The following is a 20837-nucleotide window of genomic DNA, read 5'->3' on the forward strand; positions in this document are numbered from 1 at the left end:
GAATAAAACCGCCATGATACAGAACAAAACAAACACAGGGGCAAGTTGGCTTTAACTAAAGTGATTATTTAAAAAACTCACCAGCTGAATTTTATAGAATGGACGCAGCTCAAATAAACAGAAAGACTGAAGCTTGTTGAATGTGAATTTCACATGCAAATGCTAAGAAGGACTCAATACTTACAAGTAAGCAAGGCAGTGCATTCCTTGAATTTTTTGAATTTGTACATTAATACTATACTTACATAAGGAAAAAAGCAGATTAGACAGGAAGAGGGGCAACAGATTTTCAACAAGTGACATTACAAACTAAAACCAGTAACAAATGTGTATGCTGAATTACTGATATGGCAACCAACAAGTTTAATTAAAATATTTTAATTTACTATAATGATTTTTAGATTGCTTACTCCTGAAAAATCAGAATTGGATTGTCTCCTTATTAGTAAAAAGATTATAGGAGGACACTGCCAGCTTCTAAATTATTGGAGTTTTTAACTACTTTTGCTTTTCATCACTGCTCGGAAAACCAGGTAACAAAATGACAACACTACTTCCATGTAGAGACATTACAGATATAACTTCCTGTACCAAAACTCTGATCAGGTTAAGACAGGACTGATATGCAGATGCAAATAGCAAATCTTGGATGAGCACCGAAGACCACTCCTCAGAACATACTAGTTTAATTTGAACTTGACAATAACTTCAAGGGTCTTAAATACAAATGGAAAAAGCTGTGTAATGTTTTTGGAGATAGATGAAAAATGGAAAACTAACATATCACTGAGAAACTTCTATCTTCTTGTACTGCTGTTTAGACCTCTGCAAGACCTCTACTTATTTTTATTTCCCCTTCCCCATGTAATTTAGATCACAACCAGTAGTACGGCAGCAGCAGAACCTTTCACTATAACTAAACAGACAAGCTGTATGAAAATGAACTAAGTCTGTGGTATGGGTATTGCACTGAAGGCACTAGTCAGTACAAAATCAACAAATAAACTGAAAAAAAAAACCAATCCAAAACTAAACCAGCTTTATTCAATTACATTTGGAAACAAGTGATAACGTCAACACAATGTTGCTTGCATTATTTACTTTGATGCTAAATCAAAACAGGCCACAGTTTTGGAACTGCTGCTTCCAATTTTTCAACATGCCATACAATTCCGTAACATTACACGTTACAATTTTGATGTGTTTTGTAAGACCTGCTTGGAGTCAGATACAAGTCTTCTCCCAAGTTTATACCGGTGATAAAAAAGTAAACACAGTGATTTTGGGGTTCAAATTCTTTATATAAAACCACAGTGCTGGTGCTGAGAACAGTAAACCTAGGCAAAACTAACCGACAACAGAGATAAGTTCTGAGACATTCAAAACTACTGTGGCCCTAGTTAAGACCAAAAAATTACTCTCCCTATTTAGACTGAAAAAAAAGAAACAAACAAATGGCATACGAATATTTAAATATTTCTTAGCTCTCTTCATGTGTCCTGGATTAATCTATGAAAATCTGTAAAGTGACTGTATCAGACAATTTGCTTATAAAGAACAGTAGTCAAAAATGGATTCCAACTTTCCAGGGTTATTTTAATTTATTTGTTAGTTCTTTCTGGATATCTTGCTGTTGCGTTGCTTTAGTCATAAAGGTAACCATATTTTTTATTTAAAAGAAAAAAATACTGAGATCAGTAAGAATATTTCCAGTTAGTATTTCAGACCTTGAGTACCAAAGTAAGTCATCTGTCCTCCCACTTTAGATATATATCAGAAAAGTCTTCAAATTCAACCACTGGCGACTTTTTGTTGAGGTTTTTTTGTGTTTTTTTTTTTAAACTACATGCAAGTTGATAGCACAATATTTCTGCAATGTTTCTACTTGGTAATTACCAAGTGTCTCTTCAGGCATTTAGAGGAAAAATCAATACATTATTTTACCTGTCACATCAGTAGACAATGTAGACAAGCAAAGCCTGCAAAAACACTCATTTTAATAGTCATTGCTATTACATGTAGAAGGCTTCCACCTACTCAAAGGCAATGGAAACATTTCAGTTACCTTGAGTGCTAAAAGGCTCTTGTTAATTTCCGCACCTTCCAGTCGTGTCTGCCTATCTGCACTGGAAGTATCTGCTCCTCTTTCATTGCCAGCCAAATCAATCAGAGAAAATTTACCATGCAATTTCCCTTTCCTTCTGAGAATAATCTGAAATACTGCATGGCTTCGAGATGAGTGTGCATTTGCAGATGTCTGGCCAGATGTCCTTTAAACGAAAGGAGAGAAGGGAAGGACGTATGAACAGGTGAAGGACGTACATGTTAAACGCACTAACCTCAGAACGTTAGTTAGTTGTTTCAGGGCAGAGTTCTGTATTTTCTTAGATATGTTGACAGCATGTCTAAAGTTCTTGTGGACACTAGAGATACAACCCTCATAATTGGATATACATAGCACAATTATACCTCTTTTTCGATCTCTTCAAACAGAAATGGAAGATTAGTAACATTTTACCTCCCTTTTAAAGGCAAGAATAATCAGATCTTCAAAGATGTGAGATTATCAAAAATCTTAAATGTAAAATGCTGATGGCATTTTTATCTGATGAGGCAGCAGCCTATGCACAAGGCTAATTTTAAGAACAATGAAGCTGGATTCTTAAAAACAATAAAAATTTTGCGCTTAACCTCTGTCACTACATATCAAGGCCTTTTAGAGCTGAAGATTCTGTCCGTATTCCAGATTATAAATTATATGAATTTATGTCAGTAAGCTGGTTACATAATGCATGCAGTTCACATCCTGTAGAAAAATCAGTTCTTATTTCTCTCTAGGAGACAGAGAAACTCTACATATCTTTATTCAAAAGGTAGGCAGATTCCTTACTTGCAGCCAACATCATCAAAAAACCCACTGCATATTAAAAAGCCATCACTACGAAGAGACCCCAAAAAAACTCTTGTTCTGATTCTTCAATGTACAGTGAAAAACTGGTGGAAGCTCTGGGAGATACCTGCAGCTGTTGCCTATTTCAATAAGCTTAAGAACATCTTCAACACATTTGACTTCCCGTTCCTGTAATCCCACCACCTGGACTTGCTGTTTACCATCTTCTAACACTCTTAATTTTGTCTTCCTGTTCAACAAGTCAAAAACCTTAGGGAGAGGGGGAAAACGGAACAGTTAAAGAGGAGCTTAAAAAGACACTTTTGTTTCAAATCCCATATTAAAATATGCAAGGCATTCCATGGAAAAACATGATTGGAAGGGAACTGCAAAGAATTATTTGAAAGAAAGCTTTCAGTACAAAAAGGAAAAAAATCTTTTATCTAACAAGCTTAAAATCTTGTTTGTGAAAGAGAAATTCCCCCTTCCTCAGAGAAAGATCAGGTACTTACCTTACCACTGTAGATCTCAAAAAACGTTGCATATACTTGAAGTTCTAACTTCTTATAGTTTGGCTTCTTTAGCATTAAAAAGACATCTCGAGCTGTGAATACATTTCCAGAATAAAAAGAAATCTCGTTCTGTATTTTCATTTAGTGAAGACTCATTAATGCGTAACAGTCTGTTTTACAGCATCTCTCGTATTTTGCAAGTGTAACAGATAGAGTCAGTCAACCAAGTCTAAAACATTGCAGTTTGAACTGCCACATTACATGGGAAGATGAAGAAGATCCCAAAATAATAAACTTAATTAATCATCTGTTCTATTTATTACATTTTTTGAAGTGATCTATATATACATTTACTTTACTGTGTAAAGACTACACATCTAGGAACACTACTTTAGTTGTTAACAAAACTCCACTGTAATGCAAGGTATGTAGACCCTTATGTTTGTATGACAGGGAGTAGAAAACTTATTGATCTCAACTAATTTGCAAAAAGCCAACAGACCAATAAAGTCTCACCTGCAAGTGCATATATTCCTTTAGAACAATCTTGGTTCTTTCCTGAAAAGTCACCACCCATAGTCTAAATTAAAAAAAAAAAAAAAAAAGACAAAAATATACTATAAAGATCACAGAACTGTGACTTACGAATTTGTTACTTACTAGAATTTATCTAAGTTTATCGTACATAAAAAGAAGTGTATTGCTGACATGTAGAAGAAATACTTACATGGGTTTTTCCACTGCCTGTTTGTCCATATGCAAAACAAGTGGCCATTCCCCTTTCAAATATGGTCTCCACTAATGGTCGAGCGGTAAACCTTAAATGCAAAACCCAACAGTACTTAACAAACAGAATTACTTTAAGATGCCACTACTACAAGGATGCTATAAATTTTAAGGCCAGAAGTGACAAAGCTGGTCCTGTACTTTGACAGGCCAAAGGACATGTCCACATTAATTCCTGAGCTAAAGAGACTACAAGCTCTAAGGCATTAAAATATCCCAATCAATCAAATAAAAGCTACAAGGTCTCCCCCATTTATTTTACAACAATATTATCCTTCTTTAAACCCTAAGAAAAAAAATTTCCTTCAATAATGCAACACAGCACAGCTTACTACATGGAGCTTGGAGCTCCGTAAAGAAGATGGCATTAGAAGACATGGAAGTAGGACAGTGGAGCAGATAAATACTTAGGTTTTGCCAATACTAAAATTCTGCCATAGTTTTGGTTTTGTTTTTTTTCTCCCCAGATCAGCCTTCAAGATCAGATTTAGAAAACAGGTAGCCAAAATAACATTGCACATCTTAACATTTTGAGAACATACATACACTGAGAAAAGGCTCAAGAAAACGTATACCCAAGCTCTTCAGAATGGAAAAATCTAGTTATCCCTGAAGTATTATTTGATGTGTCAAAAAGTATTATCCAAAGTATCATTTTTCTATTTCAGAGAATTAATTTTTACTTTGAAAAACATAGACCTATTGCTCTTTTTTCAGCTGCTTATCACCATTATTTCGTTAACAACTCCAAAGCAAAGGGTAACCTAATGGAGGGTTACCAGTGGAGGTAAGCAGCTCTCTGCATAAGTCTCTCTTTCTAAACTTTTTCCATGTGTTTACACATAAAGTACCTTTAAGGGACAGAAACAGGAACAATTGTTTACAGAAACACTGAGGTGTTACAACCTCTTTTTATTCCACTTTGGAACAAACACAAGATCACTTACAAAAATAATATGGCTAAGACCGAGCCATCAAGCAACAAAGGGTTATGCAAAAATCTAAGTTTAATTGAATCTTGAATTTTCATCAAAAATACACCAGATGATTCCTGATAACCTTTGTCTTCCTTTCTTGCTTCCTCTAAACACATACTTCCTTCGTCCTCAAGAGGATACTCCCATATTTTGGTGTTTGTTCTTTTTATATATAAAATACAAAATTCCAAGAAGCCTATCCACCTAAGAAGCACACTCCATTATCTCTGTTTAATTGAGTTTGAAATTATTTATTTTGCTGATTTATAAAAAAGGGACTTAATTATATCTATTTTAAAGTACGGCAAAATATAAACATATCTAGAAGAGTTTTCATAAAGCATTATACAACTCCAAATGGTACCATGCCAAAACAGTCCAACTTTACTTCTACTAAAACCTTTATTTGCAATCTTGATCTTTCAGAAACGTAAAATCTGGTTCTCCTTTAATATTCAGAAGGCGTATCCATTCAAACTAGTGCGTGTTTTTTAATATTAATGAAAACTTGCAACTCAGTATTGTGGCTCATGGATTCAAAAACACTTAAAATACAGTTTAAGCAAAATAATAAGAATTTAAAAAAAGAGTAGTACTTTTTTCCTTCAAACTGAAGAACGTTTTTCAGTATAGAAATACAGTGAGTAGTTTTAGCATACTGGAGAAAACTAGAGTAACTTGCCACACTACTTTTTCCCCCACCATGACCCCGAAGTTCTGGTGACAGCAGATGATGATACCTGTCTTGCTCTTACTTCTGTTATTACAGGAGGCCTTGGAGCAGAGTGCCCTTCAAGTAATAATCATTATTGTGCCATATGAGGGAGAAAGAAAAAGCCTGTACTGCTACACAGACTAGAGACTTACTGTTTTAGTATGAATACAACCATCTTTCAAAATCTTCCTGTATTACCATTAATGTATTACATAACTAATAAAAATTACCCGGAGGAAACTGAATACAAAAATACAACAACACTGTATGCCAAAAACACCCCTCACATTTGAACACTATGGTCACAAAGATAAATAACAGGAAGGAGGGAGATTGAAAGAACTGGTTGTTAAGCAGGAGGAGAACTATTGCAAGAGGCATGCATCACCAGCTAGATTGCTCTCCCGCAGCTCTTCAGTATTGAGAAAGGAAAGATGCTACCAGTAGAAAACCATTAGAGATAGAATCTCCAAGGGCACAACTTTGCTGCTTAGAAGTCTTTTGTTGTGCAAACTAGTAGACTATACAGATTTTCCTTTTGCCACCCTTCTCCTCCTAGTTATATCAAGCATAACACCGAAGTTTTAATTTTCAAGGCCTTGTAATAGTTATTTTACTATGTATTTTCTGTTATTCACTGACAGGATGTTAGCGTCCAACATCAATCAGGATATGATGCTAACTTTCACTTCCTAGTTGTTGGATTAAAAATGAGAATTAAGATATTTCTCTGCCACTATTCCTTAAGGCTATGGGAAGCACTTTCCAAGCATAAGGAAAATTATCTTCATCAAATTCCTTTCTAATATCAGTATTCCTTCCAAAAAGCTTCACAGGATTTAGACTGCATACCGAGATTATGACTTGACAAGGTGTTTAACCTTGCCTGCTACTATATCTACTCCATTGAGTGACTTGTACAAGGTAAACAGCTACTTCTAAACATGTTTTTAAAAGCACTGTGTGCATTATTCTGTGCCAGCTGTGGAAGTGAAACAGAAGAATAAAGGAGAAAATGGAGATCCAAATACCTTGGCGCTGAAAGTGGATGTGTGTCTTTGTTGCTGCTGTTTTTTAAATCAGAAAGATTCAGCATTTTGAACAAGGTAACTTAGCTCCACGCACCTCCGAGTTACAACAGCCAGATTGCTTCCAGCAGCCAAGCTAGCTCAGATATCTAAGCAACATAGCAATATAACCTCTCTCCCTTTTCTTTGTACTCTTTCCTCACCCTCTCCTGATTTGTTTCCATCTGTTAAGTATCTTATATTCAAACTGCAAGCTCTTCGGGGCTGGGACTGTCCTTTTCATCCAAGTTTCCTGAAGACCAAAAGTCATGACTCAGGTTCCTCAGGTGCTGCACACACACTAATTAATAAGACAATAACCCTGAGGCAAATGGAGAGCTCATGAAGTTGTTCAAATATTCAGTAGCTGAGCAGGCAGGCAATACACGCTAGTGCCTGGAAACCAGCAGGGCTTGGAGAAGGACTGAGAGCAAGACTGAGGTCAAGGGAGGTGGAGATGATATTGCACGTGAAGAATTCAGGATAAAGAGTTAAAAACAAAAGTAAACAGGCTTTTTGCCTGTTTTTTTAATGGAGGTAGCAATATACATATCTGGTAACACAGAGAATAGGAGTAAAGTCCATGGCCAAGGTAAGCCCACAGTTATTGGCATGGGAGATACATGAGAAAAAAGATTCACAAAAAAAAAAAGCATATACACATACCTGTAAACCATTTCATTAGGAGCCGTGTCATCAAAGGCATAATCAAAACGAAAAGTTTGGTTTTCTAGGTACCTTGTTAAATCCACCTTTTGTTTTGGTTCATGTACCATCACAACGTCTTTACTAGGAATTGTTATTACATCAAGGTCTTTCATTAAAGTTTCTATAAAATAAGTGAAATACATATATTTAACTAGCAACACATCATTATTTTTTACATTTTTTCATTGTTTACACTCTTATAACATCTCATATAACACAGCTCCTCCAAGTAACAACATTGCAATGGATTTGGGCTTCTCATACCTAGATAGTAATCTGCTAAGTAAGAGATTTCATTTTGGAAGTCTAGTCATCCTATCCTACCAATTGCTAGAAATTAGAGAGACATTGTACAAAGTTGATTAGAAAAACTAAGATCATCAATTATAGCACTACCACTGTAGCTTGTTATGTGTTCTATAACAATACTTTCCATGGATTTGAGTTCTTTCTCCTCAGGGCTTCTATACTGTTTTACTGCCATATCCTTTGAGGTTTTATAAATAACGTATCAGCTTACTGCCATATCCTTTGAGTTTTTATTAATAACTTCTCTACTGGAGGAACTGGACACTGAAGTCTTACACTGCTTGGCCTGTCAAACTTGAAAACACAAAGAAATTAATATCCTTATGATAATCTGCTTTATTTTAAAATTTTGTCTTTTTATTTTCCCTAAATCCTTAATGTTCTAGTCATGTGTTCTCAGCTTTCAAAAAGAAAAATTTTGCTTTCATTCTACACAGACATTTTCATTTGTATATTCCTCCTGGAACATCTTTAACATAGAATTTCTCTAAGTAAAATCCTTTCTAAAAATTATCTTGTAAGCATAAAAAGCTGAAAATGCTAACGATCCTTCCTATCGCTGGGAATGAACAAAAGCCATCTAAATGCGATTTCAGTAGTGAGTTCCCAGGTTATAATTACTACGCTGCACTGCAATTTATTGCTAATTGTTGTATGAGATATGAGTCAGCAAAACAGAGAACCCAGTGATCTGTGATATGCACAAAAATAAAGATCCTTTGTGTGTACAGTCAGGATCCTAATGTGTCCTACTTGCATTTCTATGTAAAATTTCTTAAGGCATGCGGTTCAAGGATTTTACGTGGCTTTATACAATTACATAGAAATCTTCTCAGCAGTTAATATACTGATCAAACAGTGCAATGGTTACCATTGCATGACAGTACACACCAACAGAAATATGCTTTCAAGACTATATAATTAATTTTTCAACTGCACAGCAATAAAACAAAATGCAATTATTCTGCAGTAATCAAGAGAAGAAATAAGGAACAGTGGTGAAAAGAGACATACGAAGGTCAATTCTTTGCAGCAAAAGCTTTTTAGTTTAAGCAGTCAAAAGCTGATTTTTCTTAAATGATTGTTTGGAATAAGACATTTCCTTGCTCCCAGCTATTATGACGACCTGTATTCCTTGCTGATGAAAATTTGGAATAGTGTCTTGGAAACCCACCATACATTTCTCAATTATAAATACATGTGACTGAAATAAAATCTTAAAATGTCAACACCTACTTCTTGCAAAGTCAATCCACAGAACGATTGGTGCTGAGAACACCTAAAGATTTTGGTGATAATTCTGTGTTTGTGAGACTGACAAAACAAACTGTTTTTATTTTTTCTCTTCAGGGTGTTACACAGTAGTATCTTTCATTCTTTTATACTCTTCAATTTTAAAACATGGCATGAGAAATACTGTTTCTTATGAAGTACGTGTGTTCAGAAGATTGTATCATGTGGGTAGTAGATTATCTCTATGGTTCATCCCCTGCATAGATTATTTCATTAGTACCTTTTTACTACAGCTTATTCTTAAAAATTAAAAATAACTTTAGTGCCAATCTCATTTTTACTTAGACACTCATCTTCTTACAAACACCTCTGAACTATTTTTTTAATAGCTCCAAACCACTAATACCTAAGATATGCAACTTTCACAAAATCAAATCCTACTTCTGAATCCCAACTCATGTCCCATGACCACTTGCTCTCATTTCACTTTGTCCACCTTCAGCGCAGGTAGAATCATAGAATCATAGAATCATAGAATCATAGAATCATAGAATCATAGAATCATAGAATCATAGAATCATAGAATCATAGAATCATAGAATCATAGAATCATAGAATCATAGAATCATAGAATCATAGAATCATAGAATCATAGAATCATAGAATCATAGAATCATAGAATCATAGAATCATAGAATCATAGAATCATAGAATCATAGAATCATAGAATCATAGAATCATAGAATCATAGAATCATAGAATCATAGAATCATAGAATCATAGAATCATAGAATCATAGAATCATAGAATCATAGAATCATAGAATCATAGAATCATAGAATCATAGAATCATAGAATCATAGAATCATAGAATCATAGAATCATAGAATCATAGAATCATAGAATCATAGAATCATAGAATCATAGAATCATAGAATCATAGAATCATAGAATCATAGAATCATAGAATCATAGAATCATAGAATCATAGAATCATAGAATCATAGAATCATAGAATCATAGAATCATAGAATCATAGAATCATAGAATCATAGTACAGGGGTATGATCACCTCCCTACTCCTGCTGGCCACACTATTTCTGATAAGGTGATGTTCCCCCCAAATGTATCAGATTTCTAAGTCATATTTTATTAAAGATAACCTCCGATGCTGGAACAGAAATTCAGCTGCTACCAGACTTGTAAGTTGAATGCCCTTATTAAATAGGTTGTGCAAAATAGTTTCAATTAACCAAATTTTGAGATTATGCATTCTTTTCAGATCAATAAAAGAAAAAAATACAGGGAATAAGAAAACAGTAAAAGTAAAAATGAAGAAAAAAATAAAAGTAGGGGAAGCAGCAACGTGGAGGGAAAAAAAAAGACAAAAACTAACTATATACTGGTATCATCATGCGTTTTCCCTTTCCCATACAATTCTCCCATTTTCCTCTGGATATGCTCCACATAATCCTCAATGTGTAGTTCTGACAGTACAAAAATAATAAATGTATCCCATGTTGTTTCAGAGTCAGAGCAATGCTGTTTGAGACCTTTAGCTAAGCAAAATATAATAGGAAGAGAGGAAAGAAACACCCTTCAAAACGCAAGTCAGCTTACTTAAGCGCTGGATTCAGGCTGCAATCCAGAAGCATTTGCATTCTTAATTTCCCACTGAAAGAAAAGAACTTCATAGAAAGATTGGATTTAACTGGAGTTGAAAACCTGAACCTTTTTTTTTGGAATAGAGACTCCAGTCTGATGAGCAGGCAGTAAGAAAAAAAGTTGTAATACTGTATCTAAAAAAATACATATCTAAAAAAAGTCACTAGGTACCTAATAGATTTTTAGTGGCATTTCACATGCCCTAGAGTATCTTGCCCAGTCCTGAGCAGCAGCTCCAGGGGATACAAGTCTCCAGTTTCTCTGTAGTTTCCTACTAGCCCTGCGAGGATGTCTCGGACACCTAACATGTCATAAGATACCAGCATGAATTGCCCCCTTGATGTCTGATTCAAGACCACTTTAAAATACATCTATAAAAAATGTGTAGGAAAATTTTCACCAGGTAGCTCTCTGCTCAGGAGATCACTTAAAGGATAGTTCAAAAGAATAGTGATCCTAAACCAACGTAAGAATACTGAAGAAATTACAACAGAATTAGTTCCCAGATCAACTGAATACATTCTAGATGACCTTGGAAAAAAATCTGCAGTCTCTCTGAGCCTCAGCTCCCAATCCATGAAATGGTGACAGTTAAACTACTTTTCTCCCCATCCAGGTTATGATGAGTCTATGAATTTTCTGGGTCTGTCACATATATTGTCTAGCATAACAGAATTTCACCTTTGATCAGTATTTCTAGATCTCTTTAATACAAATAATATCACTATCAGAAGCAGCTTTTCAGAGAAAAAAATCAGCAAAATCTTAAATGGTCATACCTTTTTTATTGAGTGGTCGTTTTCGTACACAAACACATATCCTGTGCTCATCAATCTGCAAAGGAAACAATCTTTCAGTGAACTATACCCCAATTCCAGTTATATGATATCTTACTTTATTTCACGTCTATTCTTGAATTAATTAACCAATCATTTAAACAAAGAGAAATTTCCAAGACAGTGAGTCACCTGAACACGCAAAAGGCCCTTGTGTCTTCACAACGGCCAAGAACCCAAAAGGGAGAACCACACATTAACAAAACTCCCTGCAGACAGCAATCTAATCCTGTAGAGTGCCAGGTATATCTTGGAACACTGCAAGCAAATCCACCTCTCACAGGGTAGATATGCTATTGACAGAAATTGTCACAATCTCCAATTTCCATAGAGATCTCATAATGTCCATCATTTAAGGATTCTGCTCTTCTGAATTCTCTGCAAATCAAAGGCCTTTATCACCTTCAAAGATCAAATATTAATCTTTATACTCAACAGGGTTTTTCAGAGAAGCTTAATGTTTTTTTGTGCACATCCCCTAGCATCCCAGGAAAAATTACAATACAGAGGCTGAGTGACTACTTAGTACATATTGGTATTATTTTATAGTCAAAAGATATTTAAATGACATAATTAACAATAATTTATTAACCTAGGACTTTCAATAACTACTAATTTCAATATCATCAAATTACTGAAAAAAATGTTATAAAGAATACTAATATATATTAAACTACTTATTTTTCATGTTTACAGACAGAAGTATACATTGAAAAAACTGAAAACACATAGCAAAAATACCGATAAAAAACTTCCACATTGCTGGGGTACTTACAGGATCGGCAGTTGTCAGCGGTCTATAATCCAAACTTCCCCTGAAATCTCTTATCATACACATAATTTCATAATTTGGGTTTGTAGCATCAACATCCTAGGGAAGTAAGCAACAGAATTTCTAATATACTTTTTTTCCCTGAAATGGACTAATTTCAGTATCTTCTATATTTATTTATAAGGACAATACACATTAACTAAAATCTTATTTTCTTCTCCAAAATGCCAGATATGTCTCAAATGCAAGTTTAATGCCTTTTTCCATTCTGATGTAGCTAATTTACTGATCATAAAGCAAATTATGTGCCTTCTATTTCATGTTTTCGGTCAGCATGTAATAGAAAATACTTTTTAATTGAGGTCTCATTAACAGTCTACTCAAGAAAGAGGAATGACTCCCGCCTTTGCCAGAATCTTCACAGTAAGAAACACCTCCGAACGACCGCACAACACCAGACGGCATATACAGTCAACACTTCTTAATCTGAGGTAAGGCGGTCCGACGAACAAATGGACACACTCCTTTACACAGGTACAGAACACCCCGCAGAGGACACTGCAGGCACCCCAGCTGCTCTAAACACAACCCTGCTGGATCCGAGTTGTTTAAAGGAGGTCGATTTACCACTGGCCCTGAGTTAACTCCTACAGTTACTTGGATGCATTGGAAACTCTTCTAGCACTCCTAGACCCCCCACAAAGCAGAAGGAGAAGCCTTACACAATAGGCTAAACCCAGGCTCAGAAGCCCTCCTGTCCCTAAGCCTGGAGCCATCAGTACCAGAGCAAATGGACACGTAAGGGGCTATGCACGGAGCCCCTCCAAGCCTTGCTAAGTCTGAGCCTACTGTGAGCTGAGCTGTTTCTCTGCTAAATCACTCAAATGTCCTTCCCATTGCTTCTTCCTGCGACTCTCAGTTTTTACACCATTTCAGGACATGCTGCTGATGCCATGCATAGCCAGCTGTGGTGCTCAGACCTTATCAAGCTTTGCATCGCTCCCCACAAATGATATAAAACTCCTTCTGGATCACAGATGGTTGTGGAAATAGCATAGGCACTCTTAGAAAGCACTGCACTGGGGTGAACAAGCTGAAATGGAGCCAGCTCATGTCTCTGCACCTGTGGCACAGCTGATCCTTACCTCAGATAAAACTGTGCCCTGGTAATCAGAAGTTGACTGTACCTTGATGTTGTTTACCCTGACTACAGGGAACTAAAAACTGCTGACAGTAAGTCCATACAAAATGTAAATTTCCTTCTAACATTCAGAAAGGGGTACTGCTTATTATGCAAAAAGTGTTTGCCTAATATTCTTCAAACCCTGTTTAAAGGTCTTGCTCACTAGAAGACAGTGCTTGGCTAATCATTGCTGCATTTCACAACAACAGCAACAGAATACACAAAACAACACGAAGCACAGACACATACAAGTCACCAAGACAAACAGAGCCTCCTTATACAGAAGAAACAAAGAAGGAAGAAATTTTTTGCGGTGAGGGTGGTGAAACACTGGAACAGGTTGCCCAGAGAGGTGGTAGATGCCCCCATCCCTGGAAACATTCAAGGTCAGGCTGGATGGGGCTCTGAGCAACCTGCTCTAGTGGAAGGTGTCCCTGCTCATTGCAGGGAGGTTGGACTAGATGACCTGTAAAGGTCCCTTCCAACCCAAACCATTCTATGATTCTATGAAATAGAAGTTTAAGACTCAGATGCAAAGGGAGTCTTCACAAAAGCGATAAAAAGAAAATTTGAGGTGTAGTACCATGTCAAAGAATTTTAATATATAAAGCAAAAAATATTTATTCCTTACACATAAAGACATAGTAATGTTTTGCATTTGTGTAAATGGATGGAAATTAGAGAACATGAATTCAACATAGGTGATTTTAGGTCAACATAGGAACATCATTAAACCATGAAGTAAATTGCCTGAATTATTTACTTGGTGGTGGTACTTCTCATGTCAGTACTGGATTGGTAGTATCTCTTTAGAGAGACTAACACATACGCACAGGGCTGCCAACAAGATTATGCTAATAGTTTTGCAAAAGCTTTTACACCACTGTGACAGAAAGTCATTTAATATTAAGAGATTTTTCTCACAGGATTAGCAACTTCATTTCTTTCACACAGGTTTGTAACAACTTGCTGCTTGCATGATGCAAAGCTAAATTACAAATGCATAGACCGGTTTAAAGAAAAAAAAATAAAAAGTTACTGTTCAAACTTGAGCTTCAAATAAATCTTCCACAAAGCATCAAAGATCATAAAGAACAATTTATCACAATGTTGTAGTACCTCCTGTAATATAACAGCCAAAGGTTTGATTATTTTCAACACTGTATTTTCCCTAAGAAATAGCTATCATCAGTACTTGATCTTTAAAGAACACACGGCAAGATAGGCAATTGTAAGCAATTATTTCTGTAGGAAGAAAAAGAGGGGGAAAACTGTCTAAAGTAATAGTTATGAGAGCAATGCAACCAAGCATCAAAATATTTATCAAACTTCTATACAAGATGAAAACATTTTATTTCAAGATTATTACAGTTCATAAAAATTATTAAAGACCAAAAAAAGTATCATGATTTTGAAAGCTACTTCTCCTGCTGACATACGTTTTCCATCCGAGCTAAAAATACTAACCTGAGCTCTTTTTTCTCTAAGTTCCTGCTGCTGTAACCTTCTTTTTTCACGTTTCTCTTGCAATTTTTCAACCTCTTTTACACAATTAGATTTTCTACGTGCTTAAAGAAAATGATATAATTTTAAAATGTTTTCAGTGTGTTGCATGAATTTAGTATTTACACTGTAATATTTCAATTATATTAATTTATCAATGATTAGAATGCATTTATTTATATCAGCTATCTTTTCAAGCAAATCAGTATTAGTACAGAATAATTATGGCAATTTAATTTCTAAAATTTATAAAATAAATTATTAGGAAAAAAACATGGGAATGGGACAATAATTACATGACCAAAAATATAAGGACAATGACCCTCAAAAAATATTTGGACGGATACATGTGATCTCTTGGTTTGAATTAAAAGAAAGCCCAGGCAAATTAAAAAAAAAAAACCACCGCCATGGTTAAAAAAAGATAAAGGAAAAACAAATTCAAAATACTAGCACAACTATGACAGAAGTGAACATTTGCTTAGCCACAGGTCTCTGAAAAAGCTTCTTGAGGAAGCCTACAGACAACTGCGCATGTAGACCATTTGTCATTTATGGACAGCAACATAATCCAAGAGAATGTACATGTAACGCCCAGAACGAATGAATCCTTGATACACGGTTTACATACAAGGGGGTCCAAATTCCTTTTTTGCAGCTTGAACTGGAGATATATCTGAAACACTACCATTCTGTTGAGAGGAGGAAGACTGCTCGGGAAGCTGAGTAGGTCGCGCGCGTGCAGAACCAACCACTGCAAAGGAAAAGCAAAGCTCATCTGGACACGGAAGAGTAACACTTCTACCCGATTCTGAAATGCTTTGTTATGACGAGATAAAACAAGGCCCCTTTCCAGACATGACAATTTATTGGGGGTGAGGGGGAGCCATACACGTAGAAAGTCTATTCATAAAGACATTGGGTATGCAGTCTTTTTTTCCTAGTGTTATACATCAAGACAACATAATTATTAAGTACCAGTGCTGCATATTTTTAAATACTCTACTACAGAATTAGTACAACTTATTATGTGCATAAAATGAAGCGTGTACTTGGAGATATGCAGTCCTCAAGTTTGAAAAGCTGAAATTTTATTTATATTGTGATTATACCCAAAAACCAAGAAAAGAAGCCCCACTGTTTCACATTCTCTAGATGTTACAAAATGATCCCACCCCATTAAGCCTACGATCTCTGGAGGAGCAGAGGGATACAAATGAAAGGCAGCAAAGTGCAGCTCAATCTGTAGGTGGAAAAACCAAACCTTTTTGACACTATACTGAAAGCGATACAGATACAATCAATATATCTAAACTTATGCATTGATTCTACACGTGCTAAGGATGCCAATTTCTGAAGATGCAGCGATGTCTGTTTCCAGTGAATGCAGTGGTGAGCATGCAAGCCTCTTTGATAGAGCTGAATGTTTTAAATTGTTTTTGAAAGAGTTGCTTCAAGCAGCTCTGCTTCAGCTGGCCCATTTCCTGCACACATTCCTAACGGAGTCTACCAGAAGAGTACAAAAGTGAAGGTACCAGCTTTGATTAGCAGCCTAGAGATGACATTCCAAACAAAGGCCGCTGTGCAGCATGGAGACAAGTATGGAAACAGGTATCAAAACAGGACAGACAAGAGAAATGTCCAGATCATTCCAAATATGACAGGAGATCTAGTTTATAGCACAAAGTGACTACATTAAAGAAGGCCGTGTGCTGAGAAAAGCTTAGTTACAAGGCCAACAAAGAACGAATACTTAGGCTGACTGTGAATAGAAAGATGCATAGGACCTATTAAAATACAAGTTACAGAGTGATTCCATACCAAACAGACCATTTACTACAAACGACATGTATGGATGTGAGGAGAGCCCATCAATAAGATGTCCCAAATTTAAACCATATTAGTTTGAAAAAAATTATCTCCTCCTCATGAGATTTCCGATTAGTTTAACACCCCCAGAGGCAAATGGCAGAAGGGAGAAAGTGGTCCCAGTCATCCACCAGCAGAGTCTGAACACTTGCAAAGATACGCAAGCCCACTTGTTTTTCAAGTTTAAACAGATGGACTGGAATCTAGTCTGAATTAATGACAGTAGATTAATGTTTGGAAGAAGAATCATCACCATCATCAGTACAAGTTAGTTAAGTTTAACGCAGGAGAGAAAATGAAGGCAATAAGCAGTAACTATTCTTTCGCGTGTTACAGATGCATTACATCTGTATTCATCCAATACATACTTTTCACCTATCCTCCTGTGGTATTTCAGCATTTTTTGTAGATTTTTTGCCATTAACTGTGGAGTGAGAAATAACCCGTAGGGCTTAAGTACTCTTTGAATGAATGTTTACACAATGTTTACAGATTGTCACAGACCTAAGCTAAAAAACTGAAAGCATAAGAATTTTAAGTGCACTATGTAGTGTATATTGAAACACTCAATTAAGCTGAAGGAAACTGAAGATGCTTTAGCTTGGAAAAGTCCACACATGATTTAATGCAGCATAATTAATTAACTTCAAATTTTTGCACCTTCAGTTCATTGAGCTTAACTTTCCTAATGCTATATTGCTTAAACTTGCACATAAATACTATTCGTACAGTATGAATTCCTAAATATACATAGGAATAATTCTAGGAATGATGTACCACGTCTTTTATATGTCACATGCATACATACCGAATTAGAAATGAAGAACTATCAAGGAATGTTACTTGAGCAGGAGGTTAAAATGTTCCTATATTTTTTACTTCCTTGAAATCGAAAAAGATAACATTTACCTCTGTTATCTCTGGCAGGGGCGTCATTCTTAATAGGTGCCACAGTTCGTCGACTCTATAAAGAAAGAAATCTCTGTTATTCGACCACCTTATTACTGAAAACGTAAACTGCAGCCCTACCTCTGCTTCTTCCCAGTGAATGAAAATAGCACAACATCAGCAATACAGAGAGGTGATGGCTGCCAAATCCCTCCCTGAGGAGCCTAGGCTGAAGACTGCTTGAACTATACGTACTGTTTCAAAACAGCCTCCAAAACCTTTTCTGTATTTTTTCTTGAGTATATTTGGTTATATAAATATTAGTCCCCAACTCCCTCTCTGCCAAACCTGTTCTCAGAAAATTTTTAGAAACCCCTGTTCACCACAGCAAAAAGAAAGGAACACAGTTACCAAGTAGCTCTGCAGACATGAAAGTTAAAGTTAAAAATTCAAGCGTAACAACATGTAGAGGAGTACTGCAAGTTTAGCATGAACATGCTGCATAGGTATTACCAACCTTCACAATCTTGTTTACTTTGGCTGATGGAGTAGGTGGTGGTGGTGTCTCTGGGCTAGGTTCAATATCTTCATCAGGAGCAAGATCCGGATTAAGTGAAAATATGCTCTCCAAGTCAATCTGTATAAAAGAATATAAAACGCATTTGTGAGTCTTAGAACAATATTCACCCTCTCCATTTCTCCTGTTACGTTTGAGAATAAACGATAAATATAGTTAGTGCTTTTACCCCACAACTTGTTAATTTTATAACCTGAATTATCTTATGTTCACTAAAAACAGCATAAGCTTTGTCTTCCTATTAGTTGAAAACATACCCTTCAGAAAAGGGATGAACTAAAAATGACCAACAGATATTCACAATTTTGTAAAGTGATTAAACTAAAACAGAAGTACCCAGTATTACTGTGGTAATTTGACAATTACTGCAGAATATGAAAGACATTCTGTAACATAAAAAGAAAGAGATTTCAGTTATTTGAAATTTCCCAGACAGTGCAAAAGAAACAGATGAATTACAACCATCCAAAAAATAAAACCGCAGTTAAAACCGTGTTAAATTTATCATTCTTTTTTTTTCTTGTAAGAGTTCCTCGTTCAAAATGCCATAAAATGTAAGGGGGGGAGGGGCAGGATCCTAAAAATAGCTGGCTTCAGATCTATTGAAACTTGGTTTCCTAAAAATCTTAAATAGCTTTGGTCTCTATAGACTGCCATTTCCCCCAGCTAGACCTTTCAAAGACCTCACTACTGTATGGATTCTGTGTGTTCAGAGGGATGAGCTCAGCTGTTGAGATCACCAGGACATTCTCACAATTTTTTTTCTTTTTCCTGTGTTTTCACAAATCCGGTGAAGTGTAATTATTCCTCAGATGCTTCTCCAAATCTCAGCTGAAACTGGCTAACATGGTCCAAAATTCAAAGGAAGAGGGGATAGCGAAGCATTACACACAAAGACACAGTTTCTCAAGGGAAGCAAGGCTGGAAAATTATTGCCAAAAATAAATAAATAAGCAAACAAACTAGCAGTTCAATTCCTCAATAATACAAACACAAAAAGATTTCTAATATAGCTCTCCCACTAGCTTCCTGTCTGAACTGCAAGTCAGTCATCCTCTCAAAAATTTGACTTTTCTACTTGTAAAAAGAAGGTAACAAGCTCAGCCTTTGTAATCTGGTTCAAAATCAATAGATGAAAAGAACTATTTAAAAGCTATGACACAGAGCTCAGGAAGTCAAATTTAATACAACAGAAACTAACATTTGCCCAATAGCTCCCATGCAAAACAGTCTGTAACCAAAAAAATCATCAAGTAAATTAAGATTTATATTTTCTCTTTGTTTCCAGTGCAAATTCCAAAGTAATATTCATGTAGATTACACATTTTTTAAAAGAGAAAAGTTGATTGAGTTTACCTCTTTGCCTTTAGTATCTCCGTTTTCAATCCATTCAACAGTTACGCTTTCATTATCTTCATTTAGGGATGTTACCATAGCTTGGTGAATTCGGCCTTGAAAGCAAACACAAATGATCATTTATTAACTGGTGGAAGAATTTTCCAGAAGTTATTTTCATCCCAGCACCGAGACATACAGTGAGACGCAGGAAGAAGAGGGTTAAAAAAAATAAGGTGATAAATAGAAGATCATTCCTGGCCACGCACTGTGAAGTGGCACAGACCTGATCCACCAGCAGAGGCTCTAACAAGACAGTCAGCGTACAAGCGAAAAACTCAATGAACAGAAAACTGAGTGGTAAGTAAACAAACCACCACGTGAAAGCCACACCACTTAGACTCTCTTTTCTGAGAGAAGAAAACTCCAATACCGCGAGTCTCCCCCGGGCAGCAAAGTCTCCTGAGGTGCACTCCACAAAGGCTTGTTTGTCCTCCTTCTAGGCTGATATAACATTGCATGTCCCAACACAGCAGTAAAGCCCCCTGAAATTGTATTCTGATGTCCATTTCTTATGGGCATCCAAACAGTTGGTAATTCAACTAAAATTAAATTGCCTGCAACAATAATACAAATCATCATTTTAAAACCAACTGCTAACACAGACTGCTGAGCTGGAGTGAAGGTGCCGCTGCTTTGACTTCTTCAAAGCCAGCAGGCCCCCATAAAGTACAATAAAACCAGTAAACTTTCAGTAGGAATAAGGATATTTCTTCCTAAATATGTAGTGTACTGCAATTTTTTTATGTCCTATTTCCTACGCATGTTAGCGAGGAGCAATTGGAAGAACAGAGCAGCCATGCACTGACAAAAAAGGATCAAGACACAGCCGCCACATTGAATTCACATCTGTGCTTTGCCCCAAGAGTATGAAGAATTGGGGTTTCTAAAGAACATGAGTCCAATGCAACTGTTCCTCTAACACCCTCTTAGAATCATAGAATCATAGAAT

The 20837-nt window shown here is 36.0% G+C and overlaps 1 protein-coding gene across 3 annotated transcripts in view; it reads right to left on the bottom strand.

Annotated features, from left to right (window-relative positions):
• KIF2A (kinesin heavy chain member 2A) overlaps positions 1–19936 on the bottom strand; it is a 37031-nt gene extending 17095 nt beyond the window's left edge. For 2 of the 3 annotated variants that reach the window (XM_009574065.1, XM_009574066.1), the window contains exons 1-13: positions 19847–19936; positions 18431–18550; positions 17935–17989; positions 15788–15910; positions 15121–15221; positions 12474–12569; positions 11642–11696; positions 7614–7776; positions 4130–4220; positions 3919–3982; positions 3403–3494; positions 3018–3160; positions 2066–2270 (exon numbers count right to left, since the gene is read on the bottom strand). In XM_009574065.1, coding sequence (XP_009572360.1) covers positions 2066–2270; positions 3018–3160; positions 3403–3494; positions 3919–3982; positions 4130–4220; positions 7614–7776; positions 11642–11696; positions 12474–12569; positions 15121–15221; positions 15788–15910; positions 17935–17989; positions 18431–18550; positions 19847–19924 — 1386 coding nt within the window. In that variant the 5' untranslated portion in view covers positions 19925–19936. The remainder of the gene's footprint in view (positions 1–2065; positions 2271–3017; positions 3161–3402; positions 3495–3918; positions 3983–4129; positions 4221–7613; positions 7777–11641; positions 11697–12473; positions 12570–15120; positions 15222–15787; positions 15911–17934; positions 17990–18430; positions 18551–19846) is intronic. The other variant, XM_009574067.1, reaches the window with a different exon arrangement.
• Positions 19937–20837: the final 901 nt, after the last annotated feature.

Source organism: Fulmarus glacialis, unplaced genomic scaffold (assembly GCF_000690835.1).
Source record: "Fulmarus glacialis isolate BGI_N327 unplaced genomic scaffold, ASM69083v1 scaffold31683, whole genome shotgun sequence".
NCBI lineage: Eukaryota > Metazoa > Chordata > Aves > Procellariiformes > Procellariidae > Fulmarus > Fulmarus glacialis.